The sequence below is a fragment of the Bombina bombina genome, chromosome 6 (assembly GCF_027579735.1).
Source record: "Bombina bombina isolate aBomBom1 chromosome 6, aBomBom1.pri, whole genome shotgun sequence".
Lineage (NCBI taxonomy): Eukaryota > Metazoa > Chordata > Amphibia > Anura > Bombinatoridae > Bombina > Bombina bombina.
The window spans coordinates 345,932,274-345,946,262 of NC_069504.1; the positions used below are offsets into that span (position 1 = coordinate 345,932,274).

General features: G+C 34.9%; 1 protein-coding gene across 1 annotated transcript in view; it reads left to right on the plus strand.

The window, feature by feature from the left end:
• Positions 1-396: 396 nt before the first annotated feature.
• The window catches only part of LOC128662937 (sodium-coupled monocarboxylate transporter 1), a 51,752-nt gene continuing 38,159 nt past the window's right edge, over positions 397-13,989 (plus strand). The window contains exons 1-6 of the mRNA XM_053716995.1: positions 397-1,369; positions 1,971-2,036; positions 3,349-3,400; positions 6,409-6,476; positions 10,833-10,987; positions 12,019-12,159. Coding sequence (XP_053572970.1) covers positions 1,016-1,369; positions 1,971-2,036; positions 3,349-3,400; positions 6,409-6,476; positions 10,833-10,987; positions 12,019-12,159 — 836 coding nt within the window. The 5' untranslated portion in view covers positions 397-1,015. The remainder of the gene's footprint in view (positions 1,370-1,970; positions 2,037-3,348; positions 3,401-6,408; positions 6,477-10,832; positions 10,988-12,018; positions 12,160-13,989) is intronic.

Consider the following 13,989-nt stretch of genomic DNA (forward strand, 5'->3'; position numbering starts at 1 on the left):
CAATAGATAAACAGTCACAGTCATGTGATCAGGGGGCTGGAAGAAGGTTCCTAGATACAAGGTAATCACAGAGGTAAAAAGTATATTATTATAACTGTGTTGGTTATGCAAAACTGGGGAATGAGTAATAAAGGGATTATCTATCTTTTAAAACAATAACAATTCTATGGTTGACTGTCCCTTTAAGTACTGAATAAGAAAACGGTATCTTGATAATAATGTAACTACTTGATGTAATTTTTTTACATTGCAATATATTATTACCAGCAATCTGCGAGTGAATATTCAAATCATCATGTTCCAGTCAATGGGAAAAATCTCTGTTTTTATGTAAAGTCAAAGCTGGTAAAGTCACATGTGCATCTCTGCTATATAGCCCCAAGTATTGTATTATTTATAGATGTGTTATAAACTGAAGATACCTGTGTAACCTCCCTATAGAATCTGTAAAGTGTAATAATAAACCTCTCTTTTGCCAATTACAACTACACATTGCTGGGCGGGGATAAGAAAGAAGCACAACTCCCACCTGCTGAGCCCTCCTTTAAATAAGTCACCTGTAAACCAAGCTAAGTCCCCGGGTATTGTCACTCTGCCCCCCTGCAGGATTCCATCTCACCTGACTTCCCCTCCCATAGCCCTTTCCTCCCAGATTCCCTGCAGTTGCTGGCACAGCTCTTTGGTCCTGAATCACTGATAGCAGCACCTCTCCACCTCTTAGCTGGCGCATTCCTTTTCATTGCCAGTTTATTTTGGGCTATTAGTCAATCAAAGGTATTTTTTTATCTTCTTCCTCTATAAAAGTTTATTTTCCTTTTTGCCAAACTTTTACTCTCCTGATTACTATATCTCCTACTGCTGCCAGCTGGCTTATTACTGCCACTTCTGATGTTGAACTTCTTTCTTCCTACCCTCTCAGTTATATCACTGGTTTAATCACCTGCATTCCTTGAGGGCCCCCAGCTATACGTTAGCTCTAGTCACACTAGCTAGTAGGTAAACCCAAGGTGTCACCATGAGCACTACAGCAGGTGACATCGGTTCCTTCACGGTCTGGGACTATGTTGTGTTCGCCCTTATGCTGCTCATCTCTGCGGTCATTGGGATCTATTATGCCTTTGCTGGGGGTGGCCAGAAGACCTCCAAGGACTTCTTGATGGGAGGCAGAAGCATGACAGCTGTGCCAGTGGCTCTGTCCCTTACTGCCAGCTTCATGTCAGCGGTTACTGTGCTGGGGACACCATCCGAGGTGTATAGGTTTGGGGCCATGTTCAGCATTTTCGCCATCACTTATACTCTGGTGGTGGTGATCAGCTCGGAGGTCTTTCTGCCGGTGTTCTACAGACTGGGCATCACTAGCACCTATGAGGTGAGTACCACTGGGCACCACTGCCCTCTGTCACGTGTAGCTGTGGGTAGGGGACAGTGCCACTTCACATATGGAATATGGGTTTTTGTCTGATAAGGATACATTCTAAATTATTAACGCAATCAATGTCACAATGAACTTTTTGTTCAGCAGCTAAGGCTTTAAAAAGCTTTTGCAAACATTAGTAACTGAACACAAACACAACTTAGCTAAAAGTGCCTAATCAGTATAGAACAATGTGTGCCAAGGTGGCTCATCACAGCCACAACCTAATGATGGGTTCATGAAAATCATGTAGTTATGGTCATTTAGTTCAGATACATCAGCTGTAGAAAGTTGTAGAAGTCAAGTATCTTTTTTTATTAGTGTAAAGTAACGTGTGTGTCACTAGTAGAATTATGCGTTTATAAAGATTTATTTAGGAACATGTTCTTCACTTGCATGATTAGTGTGTGTGTATATATATATGTGTGTGTGTGTGTGTGTGTGTGTGTGTGTGTATATATATCTCATTACATAAATAAATACAAAAGTACATTTTTATCAAATGTTATTGCACTTTTGTTCATTATGAATATATGTTCTATATCACATTTTCTAGTATCTTGAGTTGCGCTTTAATAAGTATGTGCGCCTTCTGGGGACCGTGCTTTTCATTATACAAACGGTAAGTTGTATTTTCTACTTCATTACAAAATCTATTGCTGTTGCTTAACGGTTCCTGTATGAATATTATAATCCTTAGAAAATATTTCACACGTCTGATGTTTAAATGGTGCTGTCTTGTTACAATAATATTTCTTTATGAGCTGGTACTATAGAGAGAACCCTTTCTAATGTTGCTTCTGGTGCAATCTGTGACAAGCACTAGCATATACATAGTACATTAATAAGCTTCACTTTCTTCTTCTTATCGGCTTTTATCCTTGCACTCTCATTTACAGACCTGCTCAATCAGTACCACCCACTTCCCCTTGCTGTACAGCTCTAAGGATGATTGCATTATTATTATCATCATCATCATTATTGTTAATAATTATAATAGCTCAGTCTCCATAGTGCATTGCTGTGATTGAGCTGACTTTAACTATGTGCTTAAACCATTTATAGGTTTAAACACATAGTTATAAGCAAGCAACAACAGTGCAATTATAAAATAATCTAACACAGTAGATGTCCCTTTAACTAGTTAGTTGGAATTGTTAAATAACAACTTTTATCATTCCTCTTTATGGTTTATGGGTATAGTTCAAATATGAGATTCTATAAAATCCTAAAATCCTGTTCTGTAAATATCTTTGAAATGGTTGAATGAATTTGGAAGAAAATTGACAGTTCGGTTTGTGCCCCTTACAGTTACAGTCACTACATATTGGAGTAATTCAGGTTACAATTTTTTGTTAGTGATCTTTGAAAAATCACTATTTGAATAGGGAGAAACCTAGGTTTCAGACAAGGCTACACATGTAATGATAGTATGGTGCTTTCATTTGGCTGTGAAGCAGATAGTATGAGGCAGAGTGCTTATAGCTTTGACTGTATAATTTGTTACATTGTTTCAAAACAGGATTATCATACATTTTATCCCAGTTATTCATTATAGCAATATGAACTAGCCTAGGACTAACCTAGAAGTTTTAGGCTGTATCAATATAAACAGTTTTGATAATCTAGAACACAGCAAAAGGTGTTTTTTCACTCCCCTTTACTGACAGCTCTGAAGTTCCAGTGTGCCTAAAGACACCATTTTGTTTGGTGTTGGTTCAAATGTGAGTACATACAATTTTGAGTGGCATTTTATAAGGTACTGATATACCACTCATATATTCTCCAAATGTTTTATTTATTATTTTAATTACAGATCAATTATCATTGGTTGCTTAGTGGGTGCACAACCCCTCCATGTGTCCATTGTCTCTTGTTGTGAGAAAAGTGTAAAAGTTATATATGTGCCTGTAATAACTGCTTTATTTCTCTAGATTTTATACACTGGGATAGTTATTTATGCTCCAGCACTGGCGTTGAATCAAGGTGAGATATCTCTAAACTATGCTGTGAAGGTTAATATGAATACTGACAGCTAAACAGTCCCCACATCTAGTAAATAAGGCTGTTACCAGGACTAGACTTGGACCAAATTGAGCCCAGGCAATTAAAGATGGAGCAGCCAACATCAGTTAGACCTCTGTCAGCTATGTACCCATAATACACCAGGTCTCTTGTCCTGCAGCCCCTCTGCTTAAAGGGACATGAAACCCAAAATGTTTCTTTCATGATTTAGATAGAGAATACAAATGTAAACAACTTTCTAATTTACTTCTTTTATTTAATTTGCTTCCTTTTCTTGTTATCCTTTGCTGAAAGGTTTATCTAGGTAAGCTCAGAGGCAGCAAAGAACCTAGTTTCTAGCTGTGGATTGGTTGCTGCAGATGTATAACCATTGTTATTGGCTCACTCGTGTTCAGTTAGAAACCAGTAGTGCATTTCTGCTCCTTCAACAAATAATACCAAGAGAATAAAAAAAATAGATAATAGAAGTAAATTAGAAAGTTGTTTAAAATTGCATTCTCTATCTGAATCAAAGAACATTTTTGGGTTTCATGTCCCTTTAACAGCCAGACAGAAAATGTACTTTCTGCATTACAATATAGGCAGACTGTAACAGCTTTCCTATTGTTACCCATATTAATAGAGGGTGCTATGCCCGGCACACCTGCTCTGTAAGCCCTATGGCCAGTCCGGGTCTGGTGGTTACAATTTATCAGTGAAAACTGATCTGTGTGACAATAATACAGCCAGTAGATTGGGCCTGATATTATTATTTTTTTTAATTTCTTTATTTTAAATCCAACAATATATTCAACATACAATCTGTACATCACGCAGGGCTACATCTAGAAACAGGAAAACAACAATACAATATTTCTTTTTGCCCTTTGCAGGCAACATAGTTGGAGTTTTCTACTTTTTATAATAAAATAACAGTATAATAGAATAACTTACAGATCAAACATTTTTCTTACATTAGACCACTTTCAGACAGAAATAACACATTTTTAGTTTAGTTCCTTTTTGGACACGTGAGGTCAGTATCATGATTCTCAATATCTAACTTTGGAACCCCTCTAAGACTGTCTAAATTGAGTCTTCAAAAACATATAGTATCTCATGCCAAAGGCAAGAGAGAGGTCCTTCCTAAAACGTGTACCTCAAACAATAAATGTCATAGTTTGCAATTTTATAAATAGTGCATTTTACTAAGTTCCGGTCATAGTCTGCTATAGACAGGTGCCATAACTAGATTCCATCTACATATAAGAAAAGGGGCAGGAAAAAGATGGGAGAAATAAAAAAATAAAAATTGGGCCTTATATAATAAAAACATACATTTTAATGATATAGAAGAACCAAAGAACCCCCTCCTATCTTGGGCACTAAACGCACACTATGCAAGTGTGATTAATCCTTAAAGAAACTTTAAACCCCTGCCGCTAGAGAGAATCATTAATGAGTGCCACATACTCCCTAAATAGGATAAAAAGCAAATTCTTTAATTTAGGTATTACAAAACTTCAGATTGCCTACACCTGCTGCAAACGATACAGCGATTTCTTACGCAATTAAAGGAATGTTAAACAGCAGGAAAACTTTGCAATATACTTTCATTCTTTATTGAGTCCTTTTTCCTGTGATTTAACTCTGAATATAGTTGATTTTCTAAATTCCACTGTGTTTCTATAAAGCAATGGGCGCTGCCTTGTTTGAACTTTAGTTTTCTGTTTCTCTCTCTCCTGCTGGGGATGATTAGTGGCAGATACAACACAGGCAATAAAAGAGAATGTGCAAACAAGGCTTTGTGGAACATAATATTGTTAAAGTGATTATCTAAAATTGTTACCACACATCATTATTTGCACAGTCTCTTTTATTGTCTGATTTATATATGTGCCTAATTGTCTTTAGCAGGATAAAAGGATAAAATGAAAACTTTCAAACATTACTTTATTGAAACTAAATTACTTAATAGAAACTAAACCTTTACATTTATATTGTCAATATTTAAAACATTAATATAAGTAGTAGTAGTAGTAGTAGCTTTGAAATAAATCATACAATGACAGTTTTAAATGCTTTTTATTGTATGTAGGTAATTTGCAATTCATGCCTTAATTGCTAATATATACAATGCATCTATCTATCTATCTATCTATCTATCTATCTATCTATCTATCTAATCTATCTAATCTATCTATCTATCTATCTATCTATCTATCTATCTATCTATCTATCTATCTATCTATCTATCTATCTATCTATCTATCTATCTATCTATCTATCTATCTATCTATCTATCTATCTATCTAATCTATCTATCTATCTATCTATCTATCTATCTATCTATCTATCTATCTATCTATCTATCTATCTATCTATCTATCTATCTATCTATCTATCTATCTATCTATCTAATCTATCTATCTATCTATCTATCTATCTATCTATCTATCTATCTATCTATCTATCTATCTATCTATCTATCTATCTATCTATCTATCTATCTATCTATCTATCTATCTATCTATCTATCTATCTATCTAATCTATCTATCTATCTATCTATCTATCTATCTATCTATCTATACACACATATATATCAATATTCAGAGTATATTTTAAGTTCTCTTGATTCTTCTGCTGCCGCACTATTCCAGGTTTGTTTGCAACTCCCAAGTGGCACTTTACCCATGGATTTATCCCTCTGTGGGCTTTAAAAACATACTATAGCTATCAAGGCTCACTGATGCTAAAATGACGTGCTAATGAATGAATGAGAGCATGCAATATTTACATTAGCTTGTCCCTTTTAGAAGTATTTGACTGACTTGTATATTACATTGTTTCAATATAAATTAAGCTTACGAATATACAATGAATCCATTTACCATCCTGTATTATAATACATTTACCATCCCATATTACAATTATTTTCTTTGAAATAATAAAAAGTATATAAATATTGTTTCTATGTTTCTGTTTTAGTCACTGGGTTTGACTTGTGGGGTGCCGTCGTTGCAACCGGTGTAGTTTGTACTTTTTACTGCACACTGGTAAGTAAAATTGTATGATAAAAATGTACAAAATTATTGTGGCAGCCTTGATGCTTTTCTTGTTCTGAAATTAGAGAGCATGAAGACTTTTCATTAAAATGTAAAAAAAAACCCTAAAATAACTAAATTTTAATACAGTACTTTTGTCTCATGATATTATCTGGAGCCCAATCATTATAGTGCTCCATCCGAGACTTAACGACAAAAGAATACTTTAATATATCGTAATACTTAGGGACATAAACCCCAAAACATTATTTCATGATTCTGATAGAACATACAATTTTAAACAACTTTCCAATTTACTTTTACTATTAAGAGATTTGAGTCATTATTTTGGTATCCTTTGTTTGAATGAGCAGCAATGCATTACTGGGAGCTAGCTGAACACAGCAGTGAGCCAACGACAAGAGGCATATATGTGCAGACAACGATTAGCAGCTATATAGAAAAAAACTGATAGCGCAGGTTACTGTTAAATCGAACAAACTTCTCTTCTGGATGAGGATCCAGCCTGCTTCAGCTTACCTTATGCTGACTGTAGCGATTGGTAGGTGTGCTGAGAATAGCCTCACTCTAAAGGCTCTCTCTTTTGGTTTACACCCTCAAATAAAAGAGACCTTTGTTGCAGTGTTAAATAAACAACAACACAGTAAAGGATGGTACTCACAGACACTCACTTTATTTGTTGTTTCAGATAAAAACACCGTTATTCGGTGTGTTCTGTGCTTTTAACCCCTAACACAGAATATTACAATCTAGTCAGCTATAAATTGATATGACACAACCTAAATCCTGCATGCTTAGTAAAGTATTTGGTAAAAAAAAAAAATCCCAAACACGCATGCAGCATTTCCCAGAATCCCTGGCAGTCTACAAAAAAATAGTAGCTATGAGGTTGATCACGATCCTTTAAAAAAAAAAAACGTAACAAATTATTTTTCTACAAAAATCCTCAGAGACTTTAATGGTGATTTGTCTGGTGAAAATCATTAGATATGTTTTCTAAAGGATCGTGATTGACCCCAATAGCCCTGCAATAGACTTAAAGGGACAGTAAAGTCAAAATTAAACTTTTGTGATTAAGACTGTGCATGCAGCTTTAAATAACTTTCCTTTTTACTTTTATTGTCTAATTTGCTTCATTCTCTTGGTATTGTTTGTTGAATAGCATACCTACACAACCTCAGGAACAGCAATGCACTGTTGGGGGCTAGTTGATTATTGCTGGCTGCACATAAATGCCTTTTGTCATTTGCTTATTCGATGTGTTGAGCTAGCTCCCAGCAGTGCTGCTACTTCAAGAGACATTACACTTTTGTGTACAACTACAATAGAACAGTTGCTACTAACCCTGATATTGTTTTTCTCCTGCGCCTGCTATTCTTTTATTTAAAACTTTTAAAAGTGTTAGTTAGTGAAGATGGGTGCCACCATCTTGGAATTCTTTTACCCTGCTACGGATCACTGATAGTGTTCTTTTCTTGACAAGCTGTATCATGCACTTTAGTTTAGCATGTGCAATACAGAGTGGGAGCTCTACATTTTTGCTTTTAAACTGTGAAAAAAAAGACATAAAAAAATGTAAATCTTCTGCTCTATATTGTGCAAGCTAATCCAAAGTGCAAGGTACAGCTGTCAGAAAGCCTGTAACGTCAATAACCTGTGAGAGTAGTACACTGCTTCTGGCACAGGATTCAGCAGCACACGCATCAAGATGACGGCACCCAGTATAAAGATGCAAAACTTTACCAACGGGCTTCTGCAATGGGTTAAAATAAGAGAATGTCTTTAATGAGAGGTGGGTAAAGGAAACAATAGCATGGTGCAGTAACCATGGTAACTGTATGTTGTATCCAGTAGTTTCATGCCTCTTTCAATAAAGGATACCAAGAGAATGAAGCAAATATGATAACAGAAGTAAATTGGAAAGTTGTTTAAAATGGGATTCTATATCTGAATCATGAAAGGAAACAATTGTGTTTCATGTCCCTTTAATTCAGGTTTAACTGCAACTGACACAAATGACCCTTTGTTCTTGATCTTATACATAATATTATTCCTGGAAAATATAGTGGCATAATGAAAATCTGTGTAGAACAACCAGTGTATTATTCATTACTGAATACAGCAACATTCACTTAAAAAAGCTACTTTGTAAGAAACCCTCTGTAATTAGTAGTATTAATAAAACATAAAAGCTCACTGTACTGTTTTCTCTGTTCCATCTAAGGGAGAACATTTAAAACCTAGTACCGTTCTTTTTAAACAGGGATGCTTGAAGGGACAGTCTATTTGAAATTTGTTATTGTTTAAAAAGATAGTAATCCCTTTATTACCCATTCCCCAGTTTTGCATAACCAACACTGTTATATAAATATACTTTTTACCTCTGTGATTACCTTGTATCTAAGTCTCTGCAGACTGCCCCCTTATTTCAGTTTGACAGACTTGCATTTTAGCCAATCAGTGCTGACTCATAAATAACTCCATGGGAGTAAGCACAATGTTATGTATATGGCGCACGTGAACTAGCACTCTCTAACTGAAAAACTCAATAGACCAAGTTAATTTAGCACCAATGTAGTGTGCTTACTGCCAGGTCTCACAGCATTAGCCCATAACATGTAGAAAGTCAAAGGCAGCAGCACCAGCAGCAAAAAACTCCACATTTATTGAAAGTGCAACAAAAAAAACCCCAGCAAGACACAATCAGTCCTTAGTCATGCACGATTAAGGACTGATTGTGTCCGAAACATTGCTGTTTTTATTTTTGTTGCATCTTCAATAACATTAGAAGTTTTTTAAGTGGTGCTGCTGCCTTTCTAACTGTGAAAAACTGTCAAAATGCCTTCAAGGGCTTAATAATTAGCATATGAGCCTACCTAGGTTTAGCTTTCAACAAAGAATACCAAGAGAACAAAAAAATTTGATGATAAAAGTAAATTGGAGAGTTTTTTTAAAATGACATGCACTATCTGAATCCTTTTGACTTGATTGTCCCTTTAAAAGAATATAACACTGTAATAAGGAGATGCTTTCGTGCATTAGTGCATATTTTTCATTGCACTATTACTTGCTTATAGCTATGTGTTTAACCCCACAAAAAAGGAAAATAAAGTCAAGATTAAACTTTCATAATTCAGACTGAGCATGCAATTTTAAACAACTTTCCAATTTACTTCTATTATCTTATTTTGCTTTGTTTCCTTGGTATCTATTTTTGAAAGCATATCTAGGTAGGTGCAGGAGCAGGGATACACTACTGGAAGCTAGCGGCTGATTGGTGGCTGCCCATAAATGCCTCTTGTCATTGGCTCATGATGTGTTTAACTAGCTCCCAGTAGTGCATTTCTGCTCCTCCAACCAAGGATACCAAGAGAATTTACCAAGTAAATTGGACAGTTGTGTAAAATGAATGAAAGTTCTTTCTGGATCGTGATAGAAAACAAATTGGGTTTCGCGTCCCTTTTAACACAAATTTAAACTCAGCTCTGGATTGTCAATGCACTTCATTTTCTGAGCTGGTGAGTGAGTCATGAGTGGCATTTGTTTGTTAGAATTAATTGCTGTCCTATCTCCAGCTAAGGAGCAAACAAACACATGTTGCTGCTATGTTTATTGTAAAGCTTGTGGTTGTTTGTCTTTGTCCTTCAATAGCTTTTATGATCCAGTAATCATTGCTGTGCACATATATACTATTCTTACTGATTGGAATTCAAATTAAAAATTACTTTTACTGATTATTCATTTTGTTATTATCATAATTTATTTTTAAATCACTGGTAAGTATTTGCATATGCTTTATAAGTTCTTTTTCATACGCACAATAACCTTTAAAGGGACAATAAACTATAAATAAATGCTAGATAGAATGATGCATTCAAAGAAAAGATTAGTCTGAGAATAAAATGATGATGTATTTTTTAAAGTTTAATTAGCTGTTTAAATATTGACAAAATAAGTGTAAAGTTTTAGTGTCTATAAAACAATGAGTCCTGCCATATTGAAACTTAAGTTACCTTCTCTGCTGTGGCCAATTAGAGACAGTTATAGGTCACTAGAGTGTGCAGCCAATGGCTGTGTGGAATATAACAGCGTTCTGCACTTCCATTTCTAACAGGAACTGAAAAGCTCATAATTTCAAAATGGAATTACAGGAAAAGGAGACAAAATAAATAAGGAAAGTATATTGCAGAGTTGTTTTTATACATACGATTTATCATTTTATATTACATCTCCAAGTGTTTAATGTCCCTTTAACACTGCTCAGATTGTTTTTAAGTTTTAGCATATGTAAAGTTTGAAACCATAAACCAATATTTAAGAAATAAATATTTCTTCTGTATGTTCTAGGGTGGCCTTAAAGCCGTAGTGTGGACTGATGTATTTCAAGTTGGAATTATGGTTGCTGGTTTTTCTTCTGTAATTATACGAGCTATTGTTGTACAAGGCGGAATTGGACCAATTTTGAATGATTCATACTACGGAGAGCGTCTAAATTTTTTTGAGTAAGTTTATAGAAAATGTAATTAACCTCTTAATGCAACAGATGTACCCTGTGTGTTGTGTGTCTTCTCTCTCTGTATGTATGTATGTATGTATGTATGTATATATATATATATGTGTGTGTATATATATATATATATATATATATATATATATATATATATATATATATACACACACACACTTTGCCTTGATATGTATTATTTATTTGGCTCCCTCTCCTGAAAGGCTTTCCAATTCTGAGAACTGGTAGTCTATTCTGCAGACTTCACAAATCTGTTCACCTGTTGTTGTTTTTTATTTGCCTCAGCCTTACTATGGAAAATTCTTGTAATTACAAGATTTTTCAAGTCCCCTTTAAGAATCAGTATTTACAACTGTTTAAAGCCATTTGTTAAAGGGATACTAAACCATTTATTTTTCCTTTTATGGTTCCTATAGAGCATGCAATGTTAAGCAACTTTGTAATTTACTCCTAGTATCAAATTTTCTTCATTCTCTTGGTATCTTTATTTTAAAATCGGGAATGAAAGTTTAGGAACTGGCACATTTTAGGTTCAGCATATGGGTAGCGCTTGCTGATTGGTGGCTAAATGTAGCCACCAATCAGCGACCACTATCCAGGGTGCTGAACCAAAAATGAGCCGGCTCCTAAGGTTTCATTCCTGCTTTTTCAAATAAAGATACCAAAAGAATGAAGAAAAATTGATAATAGGATTACATTAGAAAATTGCTTGCACTGTCATGCTGTATCCAAATCATATAAGAAAAAAATTGGTTTAGTATCCTTTTAAATGTTTAAATTGTTGCTTAGTGTGCAGACTGAGATGACATGGAATTTGCAAAGAGCATATCTGACAGTGTTAACCATCCAATAAGCCAGTCTGCCAAATAAGCTAAAAAGTCTCTGACTTATAGAATGAGAAACAAACATTTTTATATGAAGTTAATTATGTTGTATGAAACAAAACTTTAAATATTTTGGTAGATTGTTTAGTTTTTTTTTCGTATTTCATTTTATTTTTGTTTTTAGTTTTAATCCAAATCCACTGCAGAGACACACATTCTGGACCATAGTTGTAGGAGGTACCTTTACCTGGACAGGAATCTATGGTGTCAATCAATCCCAAGTACAGAGATATATCGCCTGCAAAAACATACTTCATGCCAAAATGTAAGTCACTGAAGTTCTGCTTTTTTTTCATTGGGAAGCAGATTAGTGAATTCAGTCACTGGAGTAGAAAATAATGCTTCTGATGTGTATAAATGAGATATAATTAGTTATTTTATCTTCAATTATATTGCTTAGTTTATTTGTTTGCCACAATAATGCAAACAAATTAAGTAAAGTTATTTTATGATATATATTTTTCTTACTATCAAAATTCAGTATAAGGAAACTTTGTTTTAAAAATGTTGATGAAAATTAGATAGTATGAAACTATGCTTCTGAACAAATGAGTGCTTAAATATGCCAATGATGGTTCATTATATTTATTTTTATTTTTTCTCATATGACTTTATTATGTTACAGCTAGTAAGTGCATGATACTGAATGCTTTTTGTAGACTTCAGAAGCCTAAACCTGGTACATATTTGTTCCTAGCTGGCCTCAGTAGAGGTGGCATTATAAGATACTGCAAAAAAATGCAACTTTTGCTAACAAAGTAACAGTGATGACCCTATTCTATCTCAGAAGTCCCCTTTGGCTCCTCCAAATATGGCACATTTTGAGTAGAGTTTTGCTTTTAAAAATAAAACACTCAAACAATGTGTTAATGTATTCAGAAATATTTCACATTCAGCTGGTATGCTGATTTATTGTAAGACTACACAAGTAGTGCAATTACAAGATGTTTTATCATTATTTAAGGGCCAGATTAAAGGTGGAGTGGGATTACAAGTTGAAAGTGAACAGTTTTCACTTGCGTGCTAAACCGATGTGCGTAAAAGGTTGACTTCGAATATCACATGCATGATACCGTATTCCCCATAGAAGTCAATGAAGCAAAAAAAGTAGAAAAAATCTTAACACCCTATTCTCATGCAAACATATTCTCAAATGCGCTAACCCGACTTGAAAATATGAAAATTTCACACATATATATGTATATATATGTCTAGATATGTCTAGATATGTATTTATTTGTGCTTATATTTGTATATAAACACCTGAGACCTCATATCTTTGAGCTCTTATAACTTTTTTATGCAATATTGTTTTTAAATAAATTTTATTAGCGTTACTGTACTTTGTAATGTATTTTTTATGTGTTTTGTGACACTTTTATGTTTCAAGAAACAGTTAACCAGAGCTTTGAGGACACAGTAATCATTGTAGCGTAACTCGTGATTGCTCACGTGTTCGCATTTACTTTCAATTGGTTATATAAGTGGTAAACCCAAAGCGCGCAAACTGCCGCGATAAACCCCTTTTCGCTCATGCGTAACTGTTAACACACCACTCTTAATCTGGCCCTATGGGCATGAAAGTCAAAATTAGACTTTCAGAATTGACAGAGTGTACAATTTAAAAAACAAACACAGTTTTCAGTTTAGTTCTATTATCATATTTACCTTATTCTCTCTCGCCTAGATTTAGAGTTTTGTCGGTAACGACCCGCGTAACTAACGCATGCTTTTTTTCCCCCGCACCTTTTAAATACCGCTGGTATTTAGAGTTCACAGAATGGCTGCGTTAGGCTCCAAAAAGGGAGCGTAGAGCATAATTTACCGCCACTGCAACTCTCAATACCAGCGGTGCTTACGGACGCGGCCAGCTTCAAAAACGTGCTTGTGCACGATATCCCCATAGGAAACAATGGGGCACTTTGAGCTGAAAAAAACCTAACACCTGCAAAAAAGCAGCGTTAAGCTCCTAACGCAGCCCCATTGTTTCCTATGGGGAAACACTTCCTAAGTCTGCACCTAACACCCTAACATGTACCCTGAGTCTAAACACCCCTAACCTTACACTTATTAACCCCTAATCTGCCGCCCCCGC